Below are 22,165 nucleotides of genomic sequence, written 5' to 3'. Positions count from 1 at the left end.
TGAATACTTTCATGTACCAATATTAAAGGATTAGTTCACTCTAGAATTACAATTTCCTGATTATTTACTCACCCTAGTTTCTTCCAAGATGTTCATGTATTTCTTTCTTCATTTAAAAAGAAATTAAGGTTTTTGAGGAAAACATACCAGGATTTTTCTCCATATAGTGAACTTCAATGGGGATCAGCGGGTTGGTTCAAACTGCAGTTTCATCAAATGATCCCAGCTGAGGAATAAGGGTCTTATCTATCAAAACGATATGTCATTTTATAAAAAAATAAAATAAAATAAGTATATATTTTAACCACAAATGCTCCTCTTGCACTAGCTCTGTCGACCCCACCAAGCGACGTGCAAAGAAAACACATTTTACAAAAAAAAAGGTAAAACTACGATTTTGAAGTTGGAGGAGAAAATGAGATGCAGATTTTCACCATACACTACCTTTTTAAACTGGAGTACACAGGCAAAGAACTAACCATGCGTGACCTTTCCAACGTGATTAAGAAATCGTCACCTTAGAATTATAAGGTTCTATCTGCATTCTGAGCACTTTCGAGATATAAAGCTTCAAAGTTTTTGCGTTCCATAGACTTCTGTAGATAGAACCATTTTTGTTTTCTAAAAAAAAGGCCCCAAATGTACATAGCTTACAAAAGAAACATTAAATAATGTAAATAAGTTGTCATAGAATAAGAATATGTGAATAACTCAATTTTGACAAAAATGTCAGATAGAACCTTATAATTCTAAGGTGACGAAATGCATGAAGCCGAGCAAGTCCAAGATGAACATTTGTGGTTAAAAAGTATATACAGTCAAGCCCGAAATTATTTATACCCCTGGCAAATTCTGACTTAAAGTTACTTTTATTCAACCAGCAATTTATTTTATTTTTTTTAACCGTAAATTACACTGTCTTCTCCCAAAATATAATAAGACGATGTACAAGAGGCATCATTGTGGAAAAAAAAAATATTTATCAGCTTTTATTTACATTTAAACAAAAAGTGGTATGTCGAAAATTGTTCATACCCTTTGCAAACTGTCACAGTCTATGGGTAAATCCAAAGTTCTATACCATTCCAAATAGTCCAAGCTGTTCTAAAGCATCCTAATTACCCTGATTCATTGGGAACAGCTGTTTTAATCAACTCAACAGGTGAAAAACAGCTCTCTGCTGTTGGTTTGTGGACAGTCATGGCTAAGACAAAGGAGCTCACTGAGGACCTGCGGCTGAGCATTGTGGCTGCTCACAAGTCAGGAAAGGGCCATAAGACCATATGTGACCCTGGACCACAAAACCAGTCTTAAGTCGCTGGGGTATATTTGTAGCAATAGCCGAAAATACATAGTATGGGTCAAAATTCTAGATTTTTCTTTTATGCCAAAAATTATTAGGATATTAAGTAAAGATCATGTTCCATGAAGATTTTTTGTAAAATTCCTACTGTAAATATATCAAAGTGTAATTTTTGATTAGTAATATGCATTGTTAAGAACTTAATTTGGACAACTTTAAAGGTGATTTTCTCACTATTTTGATTTTTTTGCACCCTCAGATTCCAGATTTTCAAATAGATGTATCTCGGCCAAATATTGTCCTATCCTAACAAACCATACATCAATAGAAAGCTTATTTACTGAGCTTTCATATGATGTATACATCTCAGTTTTGTCAAATTTAACCTTATGACTGGTTTTGTGGTCCAGGGTCATATATGATCCCCATTAAAGTCCACTATATGGAGAAAAATCCTTGAATGTTTTCCTCAAAAACCTGAATTTCTATTTGACCAAAGAAAGAAAGAAAGACATGAACATCTTGGATAGCATGGGGGTGAGTAAGTGTACTAAAAAAAAAAAAAAAAAAAAAAAAAAGTTGTTTTGAATACTACATGTGAATTTCTGCATCACAGCATTATAATGTACGACATAAAAAAAAATTAAACTTGCTAAAGATTACATTTAACAGTGTTATTATTTTATTTTTTTTAAGATCGTAAAAACGGAGAAATCATCAAACAAACAGCATCATTAAATATCCAAAATTAGCCAATATAAACTAATGTTCAAAAGTTTGGAGTTGAAAATGTTTTTGAAAGAAGTTTTTTTTTTTTTTTTTATGCTCACCAAGCCTATATTTATTTGATCAACAATGCATTATAAGCAGTAACACTGTGAAATAGAACATTTTAAATTAATGTTTTCTATTTAAATGTATGTTTAAAAATGTAATTTAATTCTTGTGATGGCAAAAGCTAAACTTTCATGAGTCATTACTCCAGTCATCAGTGTGACATGATTCTTCAGAAATTATTCTGATTTGGTGCACTATAAATACTTCTCACTATCATCAGTGTTATCTGACTAATATTTTTGTTGAAATAACTATGCAACAATATTTTTTTTTAATTCGTTGCTAAAATGAGAACAATATATTAGAAATAGAAATATTTTTTGACATTATACATTTATTTACAGTTACTACATATACCTAAACTTTTAAACAGTAATGTATCTAATATCAAATGAATAAATTAATAATCATAAATAATAATAAATAAACAAAAAAAATTATAATAATAATTGCAATTAATACTAATATTAGTACATTTCAGTGCTATATGTGACTCTGGATCACAAAACCAGCCATAAGTCGCATGGGTGTATTTGTAGCAATAGCCAACAATACATTTTATGGGTCAAGATCATGTTACATGAAGATATTTTGTCAATTTCCTACCGTAAATATATATAAACTTTATTTTTGATTAATAATATGCATTGCTAAGAACTTAATTTAGACAACTTTAAAGGCAATTTTCTCAATATTTAGATTTTTTTGCAACCTCAGATTCTAGATTTTCAAATAGCTGTATCTCGGCCAAATCATACATTGGTGGAAACCTTATTCAGCTTTCAGATGATATATAAATGTCAATCTAAAAAACCACTGACCATTGTCACATTTTAAAAAGATGACTTTTGTAAACTTGTATGTAGTTCTAAATCCATTTAGAACCAAGAGAATTTAGAAATGCATTTTTTTGGAGAGAAAAAAAAATATGATTTGAACAAGATTAAGTGGTTTTCTTCACAGAATATGGTGAAATCCTCATGAGCACTTATTTTCTCAATTAAAATAACTGGAACTATAATTTCATTGCTGAAAATGAATACAGTGTTGATGTAAAGGTCTGGGAAGACAGTGTCCCCTTTCCCTAACCTTAACCAACCTCCATTGAGTTTGAAAAACCCTTTCCCTCACCCTTTCTCGTTCTCTCTCTCCAGCTCTCTCAAGACTAAAATCAAATTAATCATGGTCAGGTGATCTGGATGAGGACTATCGATTGCCATTTCTCACCATCACAGCTCTCAGGCAATGGACAGATGGATGTCTTTGCCACTTGCCTCACTAATGTGGCTTTTAATTGTGTTTTGTTAGCTTGCTTTTTTCCCTGCACGGTTATTAATGTCAGTGACATTTGGCTGTTGATGGGTTGGAAGGATCTGACACCCCCCCCCCCCCCATCTCTCTTGCACTGGTACCTTTACGCCAAGATCCATCATCAGATCAATCTCGAACTGCACCACCTCATAGGGCAAACGGAACTGGGGGATTTCAGCAGTGCTGCAAACAAAGACAGAAAGATACACATAAACACAACTTTTATATTTGCAATTGTTTCTTTGTAGCGTTATATTGATTAGCCCACGATGAGGATGCCCTGATCAATCAGTCTGCTGAGCTCTGATCAACTTTGTTGCATCAGCAGCAGTCTTTCTAGCTCATGCTTGTGCCACCTCTCGTTGAAAATGAATGACGTCCAGTTGCTTTGACGCTGTGCAAATCGATGTCTGTGTGAACAACCCCATGACGCATGTAAAAGGTGTAGTATCCCAGCAAAATGTTTCCTAATATTGATAATATTTAGTAGGTCTACTTTGTGGGCATTGTAAGGCCTATTAAAATAAATATTTTAGAGCTTTTTTGATTGACAATTTAAAAAATTCTAAAGGATTCCAACTAGAATTTCTACCATGATTTTGAACCATTCCAATGAGATTCTTATAATTTTCTTAAATTATTTTTAACTGGGATGTATGAAAGCCCATTTCCACCACTGAATAAAAATATATATAAAAAAGGTTAAAAAAGACTTATCTGACCAGTAGGATTTTTTTTTTCTCTGAATTCCATGATACAAACTCACAATTGCGATTTTTTTTTTGTCTTGCAATTCTTACTTTTTTCTTGCAAATGGGAATTTATATCTTGCGATTCTTTTTTTATCAGAATTGTGGGATATAAACTTGCATTTGTGAGTTATAAAGTAAAATTCTGAGTGGAAAAAGACTATGTTCTCAGAATTGCGAGTTTATATCTCACAATTCTCACTTTTTTTCTTGCAAATGCGAATTTAAATCTTGCAGTTCTGACTTTTTTTCCCCCAGAATTGATAGAAAGATATAAACTTGCATTTCCAATTCTGATGGCAAAAGACTATGTTTTCAGAATTGCGAGTTTATATCTTACAATTCTTAATAACTCGCATTGCAAGTTTCTGCACTTATGACTTTATAACTCGCAATTCTGAGTTTATACCTTGCAATTCTTATTTTTTTCTTGCAAATGCAAGTTTATATCTTTTTTTAAATTCTGACTAGTTTTTCTCAGAATTGTTAGATATAAACTTGCATTTGTGAGTTATAAAGTCCAATTCTGAAGGGGAAAAGACTGTTCTCAGAATTGCGAGTTTATATCTCACAATTCTAACTTAATAACTAGCAATTGCGTGTTAAAGTCAGAATTGTGAGATATAAACTTGCAATTCTGAGAAAAAAAGTCCCAGTTGCGAGATATAAACTCATAATTCTGAGGGGAAAAAAAGTCAGAATTGTGAGTTTACAGCTCACAATTCTGACTTTATAACTCGCAATTGTGAGTTTATATCTTTTTTATCTTTGAGTTCTCTCAGAATTAAGATAAAAAGTCACAATTACTTTTTTTGTTTGTTTAATTCAGTGGCAAAAGTCCTATAGGAATCTTATAGGAATGGTTCCAAAATATGATAGAAATTCCAATTAGAATATTGTGCAGTTTTCTTATTGGAATCCTTTAGAATTTTTTTTGGACAAGATGACTATGACAGCACACTGCTAAAATTTTTCTGGAAACAACATGACTGCAGTGGTTCACCAGCTAGACCAAAAGCAGCATGGTCTTAAACTGAGGTCAAGAAGATGACTGCCTCATAAACTTTAGTTTAGCAGAAAGACATTCAGAAACATTTACTCCACCTGAGGCCACCGATGTATTTCTGTTTCTCAAAGATGGTGATGTTGTCATAGCCCAGTCGAGCCAGGAAGGAGGCGCAGCTGATGCTGGCAGGGCCGCAACCAATGAGAGCGATCTTTGTGTGGAAGCTCTCCGGCATTTTGTGTGCTGGTGGAAGCTCTGGATTCCTGATCTGAGGGATGCCCATCTTGCTGAACACCTGAGGAGAGCAAACTTCACCTTTAGTCTGGCTCCATAAAATACACATTTCCACATAAATCCTATTTCCACGGCACTGTAAACTCTGGAATATTTATAAGGAATCAGTGTGCAAATTACAGTTCAAAGTTGACCTCCCTGGAGCTTTTTACAGTAAAAGCACAGATCCGCTCAGGCCTAATGAAACAACATTACGCTGTGATTCTCTTTCCTCTCTTATTTAGCTCCAGAAAGCCTTTCAGGCCCGTTTGCATCATCTCATCTCAACCGACTGTTTACCAGAAGCCGCCCTAGGCATATAATGTGATTTACTGTATATGATGTACTGTACAGTTCCTGCTTTACACTAATGCAGGCACTGGTCTGTGTATGTTGGAGAGGTTATACTGAAGAGAGGAGGGGAGGCGAGCAGCCGCTGATGGCCCTGTCTAGGGCTTATCTAATCAACAGGCTGATAAACAACCCTGGCCTTTCACATTTGAGAAGAGAGGAGCTGTCATCTCTGCGGTGAGAGGTGACGGGCAGAAGGAGCTGACGGGATGGTACGGTTGGCCTTCTTTTGCAGGACTCTCTGGACCTCTCAGGATGACTTTTTTTTCAAAGAGGGGGGGATGTGAAAATGGAGAGATTTGCTTAGGTCAGGTGAAGAGAAGATAAGACAGGGTGAAGATTAGACAGCTAGACATTTGACAGATGGACACACTAGTTTCAGAAATAAGAGAGAGCAGGCTATTGTAATGCTGGGTCATCCTTTGTGGACACACCATATGAGGAAAAAATGCCAGCAATAACCATGTGTTAATATTGACAATTTTAGTACACAAAATGTGACCCTGGACCACAAATCCAGTCGTAAGTAGAATGGGTATATTTGTAGCAATAGCCAACAATACATTGTATGGGTCAAAATTATAGATTTTTCTTTAATGCCAAAAATCATTAGGATATTAAGTAAAGATGATGTTCCATTTAGATATTTTGTAAATTTCCTACAGTAAACATATCAAAACTTAACTTGTCATTAGTAATATGCATTAAGAACTTCATTTGGACAACTTTAAAAGAGATTTTCTCAATATTTAGATTGTTTTGTACATTCAGATTCTCAAATAGTTGTATCTCAGTCTAATATTGTCATATCCTAACAAACCATACATCAATGGAAAGCTTATTTTCGTAGCTTTTAGATGTAGGAATCTCAATTTAAAAAAAATGGACCCTTATGACTGGACCACAAAACCAGTGTAGTTAGATATAATGTATTTTTAACAAGAAAAATGTCACCAGGTTATTTATTAATGCTGTTAATCATATTTCCCTACTAAAATAATAAAATACTCAATAACTTATAAATAACATGTAACCCTGGAACACAAAACCAGTCATAAGTAGCACGGGTATTTGTAGCAATAGCCACCAATACATTCTATGGGTCAAAATTATTGATTTTTCTTTTATGCCAAAAATCATTAGGATATTAAGTAAAGATCATGTTCCATGAAGATATTTAGTAAATGTCCTACCATAAATATTTCAAAATTTAATCTTTGATTAGTAATATGCACTAAGAACTTCATTTGGACAACTTTAAAGGCGATTTTCTCAATATTTAGATTTTTTTGCACCGTCAGGTTCCAAATTTTCAAATAGTTGTATCTCAGACAAATATTTTTCTATTTATGGTAGGTTTTGTGGTCCAGGGTCACATATATACACCAGTGTATACTACCATTCAGTTAAGTTTGGGGTCACTAAGATTGGACTTTTTAAAATAAATTAATACATTGATAACAGAAAAATGTGCATTATTAAAATCACAAGTTGTGTTTGTTAACATGCACTGTGATTCTAAAGTCCTTGTTCTCTAATTTTCCTCAGAAAGATTAAGAACTAAAGGAAGAAAAAAAATAAATAAAACCGAGAGCAGAGGCTAACTTTTTCTCTCCCTCCCTGAGCTTGTTCTTGATTTACACCTTTGAAAAAAAAGTCCATTCCATCAGAGAAAAAGAGTTTCCCACTGACTTTTCTCGGAGGAACTAAAAAGAGCCTGGTGATTGTTATAGGGATGTGAGTAAGGAACTGAACGTACAAGACTGGGTACAAGACAGCACAAAGTACAAGACATCTGAAAGAACAGAGGAAAGCACTATCAGTAGACCACTGAAGGAATCATTCCATTACAGTCTAAAAATAAGACTTGGATTTCCAACATACAATTTTTATTTTTACATTACTTTTCAGCTTCAGGTTCAGTTGAATGATCACCACATCAGATCTTTGACTTAAGGGTTAAAAATCTGCAATTTTAGCCAGTGGATTTTACCTCAGTAGCAAACTGCTGCAGTCCTCCAATATTGATGGGGCCTTCCTCAGAGGCATAGAGGTTGCAGCCCCCCACACACAGATCAGAGGTGGGACACACCATGCCACAGGTCAAACCCAGAGGGTTATCGGACAGGATTGCCTTGGCAGCACCATAGTAGTTCTAGAAGACACACAATAGAGTGTCAAATAAAGCTGATTTTACCTGGTCAAATAAAGCCACGTATAAGTGCTTGTGCTTAACTAACTGAGAAATATAATACACAAAGGATTATGAGATTATCACTTAAGCCAACATCAATAAACTCTATTCGGTGTAGCTGCTGAGCGAGCAAGTTCAAGCATTGTAATATGTCTCACCTTGTTGGAAATGCTGGTGATAAAAGACTTGATATCCAAATTGGTGGGGCAGCTTTTCTGGCAGGGAGCATCTGCACATTTCAGGCATCTGTGAAAAAGCAAAATCATTTTGATTTTGAAAAATTCAGGTATATGCAAAACCAGTATGCTTGAAAGAAAATTGTATTCCATTGCTTTAAAGGGATAGTCCACCCCAAAATTGAAATTAGCTGAAAATTTCCTCACAGCAACACAACTACCATGTTTAAGACCCAGAAAGGTAGTATATGGCAAGCCGTTTTAGCCTAAAATATACTAAGTGTTACTCTTCATAATTGCATTTTTACTAGTAACAAATCAATTAGAGAGCTCTATAATTACTAGAGATGTTCCGATACCCTTTTTTCCTTCCCGATACCGATTCCGATACCTGGGCTCGGGGTATCGGCCGATACCGAGTACTAATCCGATACCTGGGTGTGTAATTGTATATACAGCTGTAGATAATACTAATAAATTATTTTATTGTGTGCTTCAGACTTATTCCTTAATAAAACAAATATACAGTGATATATACAGTGAACTAGAGTATTTTTATTATATGACATACATTGAACTTTTATTATATGACATATACAGTGAACTAGAGTATTTTTATTATATGACATACATTTGACAGTAATATTTTTTCATATAGTTAGTATTACTAATCTGGTTTTCTGACGTACATCAGCCCTGTTTATAACAGAGAATTTTGGCCAGAATTTGAAAGATTCTCACTAGATCTCGCAGCAACCTTATTCATTGTGCGGCATTTTCAAATGCTCCTCACTGCATCTCGCAGCAGTAACAGTGTTGCAAATTCAACGTTGGCTCCCGAATAAAGCTGTTCGGGGTTTGTGCAAGTTTGTTTGCATTGCGGTCCAAGCTGATAAACGGTCAGTGCTAAGCAGCTCAAACGTGTCGTGTTAGTTTCACTTTCGTTTCGCGTGCCATTTTATGTTTCTCATCTGAGACAGAAATGGCAGAGCTTATGAGTTGAACAACGCGGTGGTCGCGCCAGTGTGACCGCTCACGAAAATTAGTAACACTGGCAGAAAAATTGGTCACAGTCTGGAGCCCTTTAATATTACCGCAAGTGTCCCGCGCGCTTCAGTACAAGGAGTAAACAAACCACGCACCTGTACAATTCATTAACACAGAACCACGCATTAATTCATATTTAAACAGTCGGTTTTTGGCTTAATATTAGTCCATATCACGATTTGATTTAAGTGTAATGAACTACCTTTGATTAATGCATCAAACTTTGACAAATTCCGTGACGTTCCACGTTAAACTGTAAGTTTCATTTTGACTGGATTCTGCGATTCCGTCCGTGTTATCCGCATCGCAGAAATCATAAAGCCCTACATATGAGACATGCCGCCGTTTTAGCGGACAAACTGCTAGCACATTTGTATTTCTTCTTCGCTGCTCTAAACAGTGGTTGCTTGTGGCAACACTGTTTGCATTCTGAGCCGCGAAGAAGAACTGGCTTCTGATTTGCTAGCGGGAATAACTTATATCTTAAGAAAATGGTATCGGATCAAGTACTCGCCGATTCCGATGCTAGATTTTTTTGTGGTATCGGCGGCATTTCCGATACTAGTATCGGAATCGGAACAACCCTAATAATTACATTTTTACTAGTAACAAAGCCAAATAGAGAGCTCTCTAATTCAATCCTTACTAGTAACAATTCCAATTTCTCTAATTTGCTCTACAAATTAATTTTTACTAGTCATATGTCTATGGCAAGCCATTTTAGCCTAAAATATACTAAGATTAGATTAGATTCAACTTTATTGTCATTACACATGTACATGTACAAGTACAAGGCAACGAAATGCAGTTTAGGTCTAACCAGGAGTGCAATAAGCAGCAAGTGCAGGATATAGGTATAATTTATAAGTTATAAGTGCACTTATGGGAGATATGTACAGGGAGAAACTATGGAAATTATTTACAGATGAAAGTATTGTGGACATGATTTACAGGCGCTATTAACAAGTAGAATGTACAAATAGAGGAGCATAGTATGCAGGTTGTTGTTAACTATAATCAGGAATTGCAGATTGATACGAACATAATGTACAGGTAGCTGATTACTAAAGCAGGAATTAACAAATAATAATTTACAAATGTATAGATATATATAAAAAAATTACAAAATGTATATGTGCAATGGAAATGTGCATTTACAAATGGATATGTACAGTGTAGTGCAACAGATTAAGTAGTGCAATGGTAATGGGGAGACTTTAGGGGTGTGTGGGGTGTGAGGGCAAAGGTGTCAGTGGGGGGCAGAGTTCAATAAGGAGACAACTCTGGGAAAGAAGCTGTTCCTCAGTCTGCTGGTTCTAGTCTTTGGGCATCTGAAGCGCCTGCCGGAAGGCAGGAGAGAAAACAGTTTGTGGGCAGGGTGAGAGGAATCCTTAAGAATACTGCGTGCTCGACGCAAACAGTGTTTCTTCTGAATGTCCTCAATGGATGGGAGTGGAGTCCCTATGATGCGTTGGGCAGTTTTCACCACCCGCTGCAGTGCCTTACACTCCACAACAGAGCAGCTTCCGTACCAGACTGTGACACAGTTCGTAAGGATGCTTTCTATCGTGCAGCGATAGAAGTTCACCAGGATGGCTGAGGACAGCTGGTTGGTTCTTGAGTGTTCTCAAGAAGAAGAGGCGCTGGTGAGCCTTCTTGACCAGGCTGGAGGTGTTGGTAGTCCAGGATAGGTCCTCTGAAATGTGGGTCCCCAGGAATTCAAAGGATGAAACAGACTCAACAGTCATCCCATTGATGTGGATGGGATCGTGTGAGCCTCTTCTTCCCTTCCTGAAGTCCACAATGAACTCCTTGGTTTTGGTGGTGTTAAGGAGCAGATTATTGTCTGTGCACCACGTGGCCAGGTGCTGAATCTCTTCCCTGTAGGCAGTCTCATCGTTGTTGCTGATGAGACCGATCACCGTAGTGTCGTCTGCAAACTTGATGATGGTGTTAGATCCATACAAAGGCCCTGCAGTCGTGGGTGAAGAGGGAATAGAAAAAGGGGCTCAGCACACAGCCCTGTGGTACACCAGTGTTCAGTGTGACGGTAGTGGAACAGATGTGACCTGATCTAACATGCTGAGGTCTGTCAGTCAGAAAATCCATAACCCAGTTGCAAAGTGAGGTGTTAACGTCCAGGTCTCTAAGTTTAGTGATTAACTTAGATGGTCTGACAGTGTTGAATGCTGAGCTGAAATCAACAAACAGCATTCGTGCATAAGTGTTTGTATTGTCTAGGTGTGTGAGTACAGAGTGCAGCGCTATGGAGACTGCGTCATCTGTGCTCCTATTGCCACGGTAGGCAAACTGGTGTGGGTCCAGTGTGGATTGGAGGGAGCCATTGAGGTGTGAGAGGACCAGCCGCTCGAAGCACTTCATAATGATGGGTGTGAGTGCTACAGGGCGGTAGTCATTCAGGTATGTTGGGTTGGAGTGTTTCGGCACTGGCACATGGAGGTGGATTTAAAACATGCTGGTACAGCTGCTTGGGCAAGGGACATGTTAAAAATGTCTGTGAATACCCCAGCGAGTTGCTCTGCACATGCCCTCAGTACGCGGCCAGGGATACCGTCTGGTCCAGCAGCCTTGCGCGCGTTGATCCGACTCAGTGCGGTGTAGACGTCTGAAGAGGCAAGTGTGATGGGTGAGTGGTCGGTTGAGGGAGTGATTTTGGTGGCAGTGTCTATATTGTCTCTCTCAAAGCGAGCATAAAAGTCATTAAGCTCGTTCAGGAAGAAGACATCGGTGGCTGTGGGGGTGGAGTGGCTGGGTCTGTAGTCACTGATGGCCTGAATGCCCTGCCACATGCGTCGAGGGTCAGAATTAGAAAAGTGCTCCTCTAGCTTAAGTTTGTAGCAGTGCTTGGCCTTTTTGATGCACCTCTTCAGATTTGCTCTGGAAGTGCTGTAGGCCTGTGCATCACCTGATCTAAAGGCAGTGTTGCGTGCTTTCAGCAGGAGATCCACTTCCTTGCTCATCCATGGTTTCTGATTTGTGTATGTGGTGATCTGTTTCTGGGTTGTAACACTGTCTATAGTAGTATTAATGTAATCCAGAACAGAGGAAGTGTAGCTGTCAATGTCCGTGTGAGAGCCACAGGTGGCCTGAGAAGCAAACATACTCCAGTCTGTGTGTAGAAACCTGTCCTGGAGTGTGAAGTCTAACCCCGCTGGCCACACTTTGATGGTCTTCACTGATGGCTTCACACTGTTGATGAGGGGTGAGTATTTGGGGGTGAGGAACAAAGAAAGGTGGTCTGATTGTCCCAAGTGGGGGAGGGGGGTAACGGTATAAGCTTCAGCCATGTTTGTGTATACATGGTCTAAAGTTTTATTTCCTCTGGTGTGGCAGAAAACATTTTGATGAAATTTGGGGAGTACTGTCTTTAAGTTTGAGTGATTAAAATCCCCCGCAACAATTAATGCAGCCTCCGGGTGAGCAGTTTGTTGTTTGCTGATGGCCGCATGAAGTTCATTCATAGCAAGCTTGGCATCAGCATCGGGAGGAATGTAAGCAGCTGTTATTATGGTGGAGGTGAACTCCCGCGGCAGATAAAACGGTCTACTCTTAACCATGAGAAACTCTAGGTTAGCTGAGCAGTGTCTCCCAATAGTAACAGAGTTCGTGGACCAAGCTTTGTTAACATAAATGCACAATCCTCCACCTCTGGTCTTACCGGAGTCATCTGCCGTTCTGTCTGCCCGGAATGTTTGAAACTCAGCTAGAGCAATAGCACTGTCCGATATATCGCTGTTTAGCCATGTTTCAGTGAAGATCATGACATTGCAGTTCAAAAGTCTCTTGCTGTGTTTGATGCGGCGTCGAATCTCGTCCATTTTGTTCACCAGCGACCGTACATTAGCGAGGAAAATGCTGGGTAAAGAGAGCCAGTGTGGTGTTAGCTTTAGCTTAGCTCTAAATCCTCCACGCTTCCCCCGTCTTTGTTTATGGTCGCGTCGCCGCCTTCGAGCACTTCCGCCCGGCCAGGTAGAGTGCGCAGCCGTAGGTGTTCTGGTGATCTCAGGGACGAGTCGAAGATTACTGATAAAACTGTCGGGAATGTACAAACCAATATCCAAAAGCTCCTGTCGGGTGTACGATGTAAAGGCACGACTGTTCTGTACGAACAGACCCGAGATGAGCAAGTAAAATACTGCAAATTTGCAGAAACTGGAGAGACACTGAGGCTCGCGATGTGTACGCGCCGCCATCTTGGTCGTTATATACTAAGCGTTACTCGTCATAATTGCATTTTTACTAGTAATAATAATTCCAATTAGAGAGCTCTATAATTACATTTTTACTAGTAACAATGCCAAATAGAGAGCTCTCTAATTAAATTCTTACTAGTAACAATTATAATTACAGAGCTCTCTAATTCAATTATTACTAGTAACAATGGCAAATAGAGAGCTCTCTAATTAAATTCTTACTTTAACAATTAAAATTACAGAGCTCTCTAATTCAATTATTACTAGTAACAATGCCAAATAGAGAGCTCTCTAATTAAATTCTTACTTTAACAATTAAAATTACAGAGCTCTCTAATTCAATTATTACTAGTAACAATGCCAAATAGAGAGCTCTCTAATTCAATTCCTACTAGTAACAATTAAAATTACAGAGCTCTCTAATTAAATTATTACTAGTAACAATGCCAAATAGAGAGCTCTCTAATTCAATTCTTACTAGTAACAATTATAATTACAGCGCTCTCTAATTTAATTATTACTAGTAACAATGCCAAATAGAGAGCTCTCTAATTCAATTCTTACTAGTAACAATTAAAATTACAGAGCTCTCTAATTCAATTATTACTAGTAACAATGCCAAATAGAGAGCTCTCTAATTCAATTCTTACTAGTAACAATTCCAAATGGAGAGCTCTACAAATAAATTTTCACTAATCACGTGTCTTCATTGACTTCCATTCATTTTTAATTACAGAGCTCTACAATGGAATTATTACTAGTAAGAATTACAATTAGATCAACAATTGAATTCTTCCTAGTCACAATTTCAATTAGAGGGCTCTCTAAATCAATTTTTACTAGTAATAATTCCAATTACAGAGCTCTCTAATTCAGTTTTTACTAGTAACAATTCTGATTACAGAACTCTCTAATTGAATTATTACTAGTAAAAATGCAATTACAGAGCTCTACAATTAAATTTTTACTATAAAAAAACACATTAAAGATATGTTTAATTGCAGAGCTCTACGATATTAATTAAAGAGCTCTCTAATTCAGTTCTTACTAGTAACTATTCCAATTACAGTGCCCTCTAATTCAATTCTTACTAGTAACAATTGAATTAGAAAGCTCTCTAAATGGAATTCTTACTAGTAAAAAATTAATTAGAGAGCTCTCTAATTGGAATTATTATTACTAGTAAAAAATGATTTAGAGAGCTCTCTAATTGGAATTGTTACTAGTAAGAATTGAATTAGAGGGCACTGTAATTGGAATAGTTACTAGTAAGAACTGAATTAGAGAGCTCTTTAATTAATATCGTTACTAGTAAGAAGTATATTTTAGGCTAAAACGGCTTGCCATACATGAATGGAAGTCAATGGAGACATATGACTAGTAAAAATTCATTTGTAGAGCCCTCTAATTGGAATTGTTACTAGTAAGAATTGAATTTGAGAGCTCTGTAATTGGCATTGTTACTAGCAGGAATTAAATTATAGAGCTCTCTAATTGTAATTGTAACTAGTAAAAATTGATTTAAAGAGCTCTCTAATTGGCATTGTTACTAGTAGGAATTGGATTATAGAGCTCTCTAACTGAATTTTTACTTGTAAAAATGCATTTACGATGAGTAATGGTTAGTATGTTTTAGGCTAAAACGGCTTGCCATAGTAGTATGGACCTTGTTAAAATAGTCCATGTCCAGAATCGTTTTGTGTGCAAAGGAAACAAAAACAACAACTTCATTCAACGATTTCTTCTCTACCAATGATGCCCATACCTTTCTGGGCCTTAATCATGCGTTCCTGTCTACGCAGATTCAGAAAGCTCTTGGATTTCATCAAAAATATCTTAATTTGTGTTCCGAAGGTGAACGAAGGTCTCACAGGTTTGCAATGACATGACAGAATTTTCATTTTTGGGTAAACTCTCTTTTAAAAAAGGTAAAGCATACAAATTCTTAAGTCAAATATACTACTTGTGCTGCTGATGGTGTACAGCAGTAGATAATGGTTTGCCCTTTGTGTGGTTTGAAAAAGGAGAGCTGAGAACAAATGGCTGAGCGATGCTTGTTCTATCCTAGACATGTCTCTGCACTGACTGTGGTGAAGACTGATACCTCTTATAAATACTGCTGACTTCATAATGACCAAGGAACTCCATATTGGTAGACAACAACATGCCTGCTTTAAATTATACATGGGATAATTTGGCTCCAGGCAATTAAATATTCATGGAGGTACAAAATGCATGCGGCACATTCCATCGAAGAGAGCAAGCAGAACAGCTTCAGATATAGGTAAGGTCCCTGTGACCGTGAAATTCCAGTTGAAATGTAGAGCGAAAATATCATGCGTTTGACACGTAAAGTGCAACACTGTTGCAATAATCATAGGTCACTTTTCTGATTCTTGGGCAGTGTCACATAGAGTACATCTTTAAAAATGGTTTGGCTCATGATGACCTGACACTTTTTCTGAGCGTACAATATCTGACTGACTGGGAGCAAATGCATTTAAGTAAATGTCAATGGAAATGACTGCATTCGTTTAAGAGTTTTAGGTATATCAGTATATCAGTTTGTGTTCTGAAGATGAATGTAGGTCTTATGGGAACGACATGAGGGTGAATAATAAATGACAAAATTTCCCTTTTTGGGTTAACTATCCCTTTATTGATTCCATTATCGATTCTTTTAGTACTTGTAAGAAATATCTGGAAAAGAAATTCACATTCATCACCAAATGATGGGTTAATTTAAGTAAAAATAAATGTAGAACATGTATTTAGTGAGATATTTTATGATTTTTCAAGGATCACTAAAGAAGTAACATAAATCCAACCTAATAACTGGCCTTAACTAAATATAAAACAACCATACAAAATGTGTTTATTTTTACATTTAATATATTTTCATATATGCATTCAAATTGTTTTTATAAAATAATGTAATATACATTGTCATATGAACAACCAGTCAGTAACTACACGGATTCAAGTTGCACACTATTCTGTATGTATTTGATTTGAGTCATTTGTTCAGAAATTGGACTACACTGGCTGTACCGTATGTTTTTGATTTACTAAAAAGAACTGGCTCAAGAGTCGTTTGTGAGTTAGACAACACTGGCTGCACTGTAGTTTGTTATTATAAAAATAACTGATTCAAAATAATCATTTTTTCTACACTGGTTGCCCTGTTTGTTTTTTATTCATTAAAAAGAATTGGTTCAGAAGAGTATTTTGTTCAGTAATCAGACTACACTGTCTGTGCTGTATGTTTTTGATTCTTTAAAAAGAGCTGTATCATTTGTTTGTGAGTCAAACTACATTGTCTGCACTGTAGGTTTTTTATGCGTTAAAAAGAACTGGCTCATTCTGTGAAAGTCATTAGTTCAGAAATCAGACTTCATTGGTTGTGCTGTATTTTTTTCCTTCATTAATAATAACTGTCTCCGAGTATTTTGTTTAGAAATCAGACTCCACTGGTTGTGCTTTGTGTTTTTGATTCTCTAAAAAGAATCACCTCATCAGAATCATTCATAATCTGACTACATTGTTGCATCTGTTTGATGCTGTTCAGTAGTGATGTCGCAACACTGGAATTTTATTTTGTAAATATGTAGCAAGCATATTTGCAAGATAGAAAGGCACATTTCCAAAGTCTTGTATCTCACAAAAAATCATACTTACATTGACATAGCGAAAGCAAACATCCTAATCATTTTATTTGTAGCATTGGACATTGACGACCAACTTATAGAATCAATGCTGCACTGCTTGAGAAATGAAAAGCTTATGCCTTAAATGTAATTCAGTCAAATGAATATGCATTTGAAGTTTCAAGGGCAGAATAATTGCAGTGTGGTCATTAACAGAGTCAGCTTGCGCTGTGGGCTGCGGCTGAGATCTCTGATAGATGCTGCACGATGTTGCTACTGAGATTTTTACATTATTTAAGAATGAAGGCTGTGGGGATTTTCAATGATATCAGTTATGACATTAACTCACAACATTTATGCCTCAAAATATTTGCTTGTGCCTAATAATGCCACAGTTCAGTTTGCTTTCGGCTGATGTAAAACAGCTCATTTACGCATGTACAGTACGTACTTCCTTAGCACTCCACACAGTGCTGCGCTGGAGGCGGCGTTCACATTTTGAATTGGAAATCAGGCGTTTTTCTGTTGTATGAACGCAGTAGAAGTGCTAAGCTCTGACCCCTGCACTCTTAAATTCAGCAGCTTGTTTCATTATTTATTTGCGTCTGTTACCTGGTCTTAGCACCTGCTGGTAAATGAGCCACAATGGGAGGTCAGACTAAACATGACCTCCGCAATAAGCATTCTGCTCCAACACCGTGTCAGCGGTAATACTTCATGTCGCTATAGTGTCAGAGCGTTGTACACATTTCATTTGACAGAGGTCGCATCTGACTGATGTTGAGGAAATATATGTTCTAGTCATCCGCGCATTTGGAGTGCGGTGCGGGCAGGAATCTTTCGCTGTTAATGATCCTCATCCAAGAATCCCATCAATAATCCTAATGAACCTGATTAAGTAGCGTTGTCTGTGCTTAGCACAGCTGGAAGGAATATACAAAATACATAAAGTGACAAGGGAATGTATTTATTTCAGTTATCTCTGACTGAGCTATCCTATATTATAGTCTTCAGAAATGTCCAATTTCATCTTTCTTAAGGTTGAAAAAATAAACTTGCTGAACAGAAGCTAATTAGACTGAGAACACTATATATAGTATGCACTTCACAGTTTCTACTTATGGCATTACAGTTACGCACTTATTTAGTTGATTAACATTATTATCGATTTTATTAAGTTGAATTTTTATACCAAATGCACTCTGATGTTATTGTAAGTCTATAAGCATTAGTTTGAAGGGAACAAAAGTTCATGTGGTGGTTCCGAACAGTCTTTCATGTTCAAGTTTATGTCAATGATTAAATGTACACTAGTGTACCCCATTCATCAGGGTCAAAATACACAAAACCTGTACTCTCCTTTTTAATTCACAGACAATATTAGAAAATTCAATGATTTATTGATCGCTAAAAGTACAAACAGCCTGGTTTTCATTTCAGGAATCTAGTCAGTCTTGTTCTGTAGCTGCATACAACCAAAAGCTTTCTTTCAAACCTCACATAAGCCTGACCTACACAACTCGTGCTTCTTATTACAGAAACCAAGGTTAAAACAGATCCTGTGAAACCATCTTCTTCTTGTGACAGTGCAGTTTACATTCTCTTTTACTTGTACAGACATCCTTCACAGGGATGCCTGCAGGATTTGCCTGGGGGATGCTAAGAACCTGACCAGCACAGGAGCATATGCATGCATAAAATTCATAAAAAAAAGAAAAACATAATCATAAAAATTTTTATTTTAGATGAATAGGGCTTGGTAACCGGGTTATTATTGGTAAATATTTTTTTTTTTTTAACTATTTAACAATAATTATATAAAACTATTAAATTATTTTTTTGTTAAAGGGATAGTTCACTCAAAAATTAAAATTACCCTATGATTTACTCACCCTCAATCCATCCTAGGTATATAAGACAAATACAATCGAAGCAAAAATACGCACAAACCACATCGGAAATGTTTAAGGGAACCCTTGTGTACCCAGCATTAAGTGACGAACCTGGCTGAGACATGCTCATCATCCTCTGAAAGGTGTGATCTCTTTATTTTAACATACTGATAATATGATTCATTAGCTTCGGATTAAAAACGACAGATTATTTATGTTTTTGCCGCAATATTACATTTTATTATGTACGGAAAGCACATACTCTATTTCTCCCACTCTCTCTCTCTCTTACAGACTAACACACATACAGTTTGCACACACGTTCGCATACGCACTAATGTTGTTAGCACTGTTCTGATGATTAACAACTTAAAAACTACATGACATTTCTCACAAGCGATGTAACAACAGAGTGGTCTTGAAAAAAAAATGAACTTAAAGTTTCACTATTGGTAGAGACGATGCTGCCAATCACATTTGAAAGATGCGCAGACTTGAGAGGTAATTCACAAGCTTAATCTCTCTCCCTCTTTCTTAATCTCTCTTTCTGTTTGTCTGCCTGTTGGTCGGTCTGTCTAAGCTTCTCTATTAACTGCATTAGTTTGCCATCAACGGGCCAAGCATCGTTACTAGGTCTAAAATGACGTTTTGGAATTAGCAACAAAGGCATTGGATGAGCTGCGTAAGAAATTAACCCTACTCACAATAGCGTTTTAAGGACAAAAACCAGATGAATGTCTTGAAATATATCATTTGATCAATGTCTTGAGGTGTGGTAACCGTAGTACAAGCGAATACAATTGACTTTGTTCTGTTGAATTCAATGGAAATTATGCACAACCAAGGTGTAACAATAATAATGTAATAATGCATCACCACCTCGGGTGTGCATTATTTTCTAGAATTCAATGGCCCGTCGTCAATAATACTCAGTGAACAAAACAAAACAAAACTAAACAAAACATCTGACAAGAATTGGAAGTACAAAATGAGGATTTGTAAATAAAAATGTCTGTAGATTTCTACATAAGCTAAGAGGAGTGGTTTTCCTTTGCTGTAAACAAAACTTGAAACTACGCCATCTGCTAGAACGTCACTATTTTGTAAATGCGTACGACAATTAGCAAATTGTGACTGCGGTTCATAACATAAATATGGATATTTTTCTTACACAAACACATAAATTCTCTTTAGAAGCAATTTATTAACACCCTGGAGCTTTGTGGAGTACTTTTTATGATGCACTTTATTGGACTTCAAAATCTCAACACCCATTCACTGCCATTTAAATGCCAGGACATTTTTATATAACTCAAATTGTATTTGTCTGAAATAAGAAAGTCATAAACACCTAGGATGGCTTGAGGTTGAGTAAATCATGGGGTCATTTCATTTTGGGTATACTATCCCTTTAATTTCTGAAACAAAACTAAATTTAAAAAAAATAGTACACGAAATACATAAACTACAATGACAATTAGAAATTTTGCTTTGGCAACTAACTGATATAAGTTTAAATGAATAAAATATAAAAATACTTTTTATAAAAATAAATTCAATTACATTTAATTAGTAATTAAAAACTAAGTAAAAAGCAAATTCAAAAAATTTAAAACTATAATGGAATAGAAATATTACTGCTAAAATAACAGTGCTTTTGTTTTAAAGGGGTCATTGGATGCAAAATTAACTTTCACAGGTTTTTTGAACATAAATGTGTCTTGGCAGTGTGTGTACCAAACAGCAACCTCCCGCTCTCGCTATTGAAACCAACATGGAAGTCAGTTAAACTGGCTCTAAAAGAGAGTCAATCCCATTGACTCCCCAATTAAAATGCCCAGAAAAATATATGTTTACAGCCTGGCACAAAAAGTGGTTTTGGTTTTCATAGCTCTGCAAAGGCCACTTCCACGAATAGTTGATTGACATTGGTGTTTTATCTTACACTCAAAAAAATATTTCGGTCTAAACATAAACTTTATGTAATTAAATTACATGCAAATTTTCCATGCATTTGGATTACATAGTTTTAATATAAACATATTAATAAACTTAATGTGATTCATATGCATCAGTGATACATGAATGAAACAGGTAAGATTTATGTAATAGTTCCCAGTGTTAAACAAGCACTGCTCAGTGTTCATGTGTTTCCACACAGAGTGTTCAAGTAGCATTGACACAGTGTTGGATTTAAGGAGATCACTATGTGATGATTGCCCATTAATGATGAACACCTGCTGTTAACAAGCAGAATCACTGAAGAAAAGAGAAACACAAAAACTACAACTGACTTCAGCCACAGCCAAGATGAAATCAACTAAAACAAAACAATACATTAAGGGCCTGTCCACACGGAGACGTGTTTCGCTGTATACGTATAAATTTTTTATCGTATTGGCGTTTCATCCACACGGATCCAGCGTTTTAGGAGACTGAATCCGCTATTTTTTTAAACCGGGTCCCAAAGTGGATAAATCTGAAAACGACACCCTCGCGGTTTCGTGTGTACAGCCAATACGTATATTTTGTGAAACGATGATGTCATCACATCACGTGTCGGCTGCGTCACACGTAACAGCAACAACAATAATGGCGGACTACATGATTGTGTTCGTGTTGCTACTAAGCCTACTAGCTTTATTACAGCAAAATCTATTGCTTCTATGCAACTGTTATGAGCAACAAGCGATAATGTTCGCATCTTCGTCTTCTTCTTAGTTCGTATACAGCGCGCAAGGTTATGCGCATGCTCAAAGTCTTCTTCTCCGTGTATAGTGTATCTCTATGGCAGAATTACAGCACCCCACACTGGTCTGGCATATATACTACACCTGTCACGATCCAGGCGGGGTTGAGGAGTGGAGAATGATGAGGAGAACCGGAGTAAATGAAAATGTAAACAGTTTATTAAATGAAACACTGAAACTAACACAAACAAACAAAAACCGGGAGCATAAGATGAGCACATGAAACTAAGCAAACAGCAGTAACAGAATCATTGACAGACAAATGGGGAGTGCACACACAGACTCTTAAATATACTGAAACGGGGGCGTGGTCACAAACAAGATAACAAGATAACGAGGGGGAAATACAAATATGGGCATGACTGAACTAACTAAACATAACCAAAAGGGGGAGACAAGGACTAAACCATATTAG

General features: G+C 36.7%; 1 protein-coding gene across 1 annotated transcript in view; it reads right to left on the bottom strand.

The window, feature by feature from the left end:
* dpydb (dihydropyrimidine dehydrogenase b) overlaps positions 1-22,165 on the bottom strand; it is a 212,100-nt gene that overhangs the window by 147,558 nt on the left and 42,377 nt on the right. The window contains exons 4-7 of the mRNA XM_073849425.1: positions 8,183-8,270; positions 7,824-7,985; positions 5,305-5,501; positions 3,553-3,634 (exon numbers count right to left, since the gene is read on the bottom strand). Of these exons, the coding sequence (XP_073705526.1) occupies positions 3,553-3,634; positions 5,305-5,501; positions 7,824-7,985; positions 8,183-8,270 (529 nt within the window). The remainder of the gene's footprint in view (positions 1-3,552; positions 3,635-5,304; positions 5,502-7,823; positions 7,986-8,182; positions 8,271-22,165) is intronic.

This window comes from Garra rufa, chromosome 10 (assembly GCF_049309525.1).
Source record: "Garra rufa chromosome 10, GarRuf1.0, whole genome shotgun sequence".
In the NCBI taxonomy this organism is placed as follows: Eukaryota; Metazoa; Chordata; class Actinopteri; order Cypriniformes; family Cyprinidae; genus Garra; species Garra rufa.
This window is presented reverse-complemented; position numbering and strand designations above follow the sequence as displayed.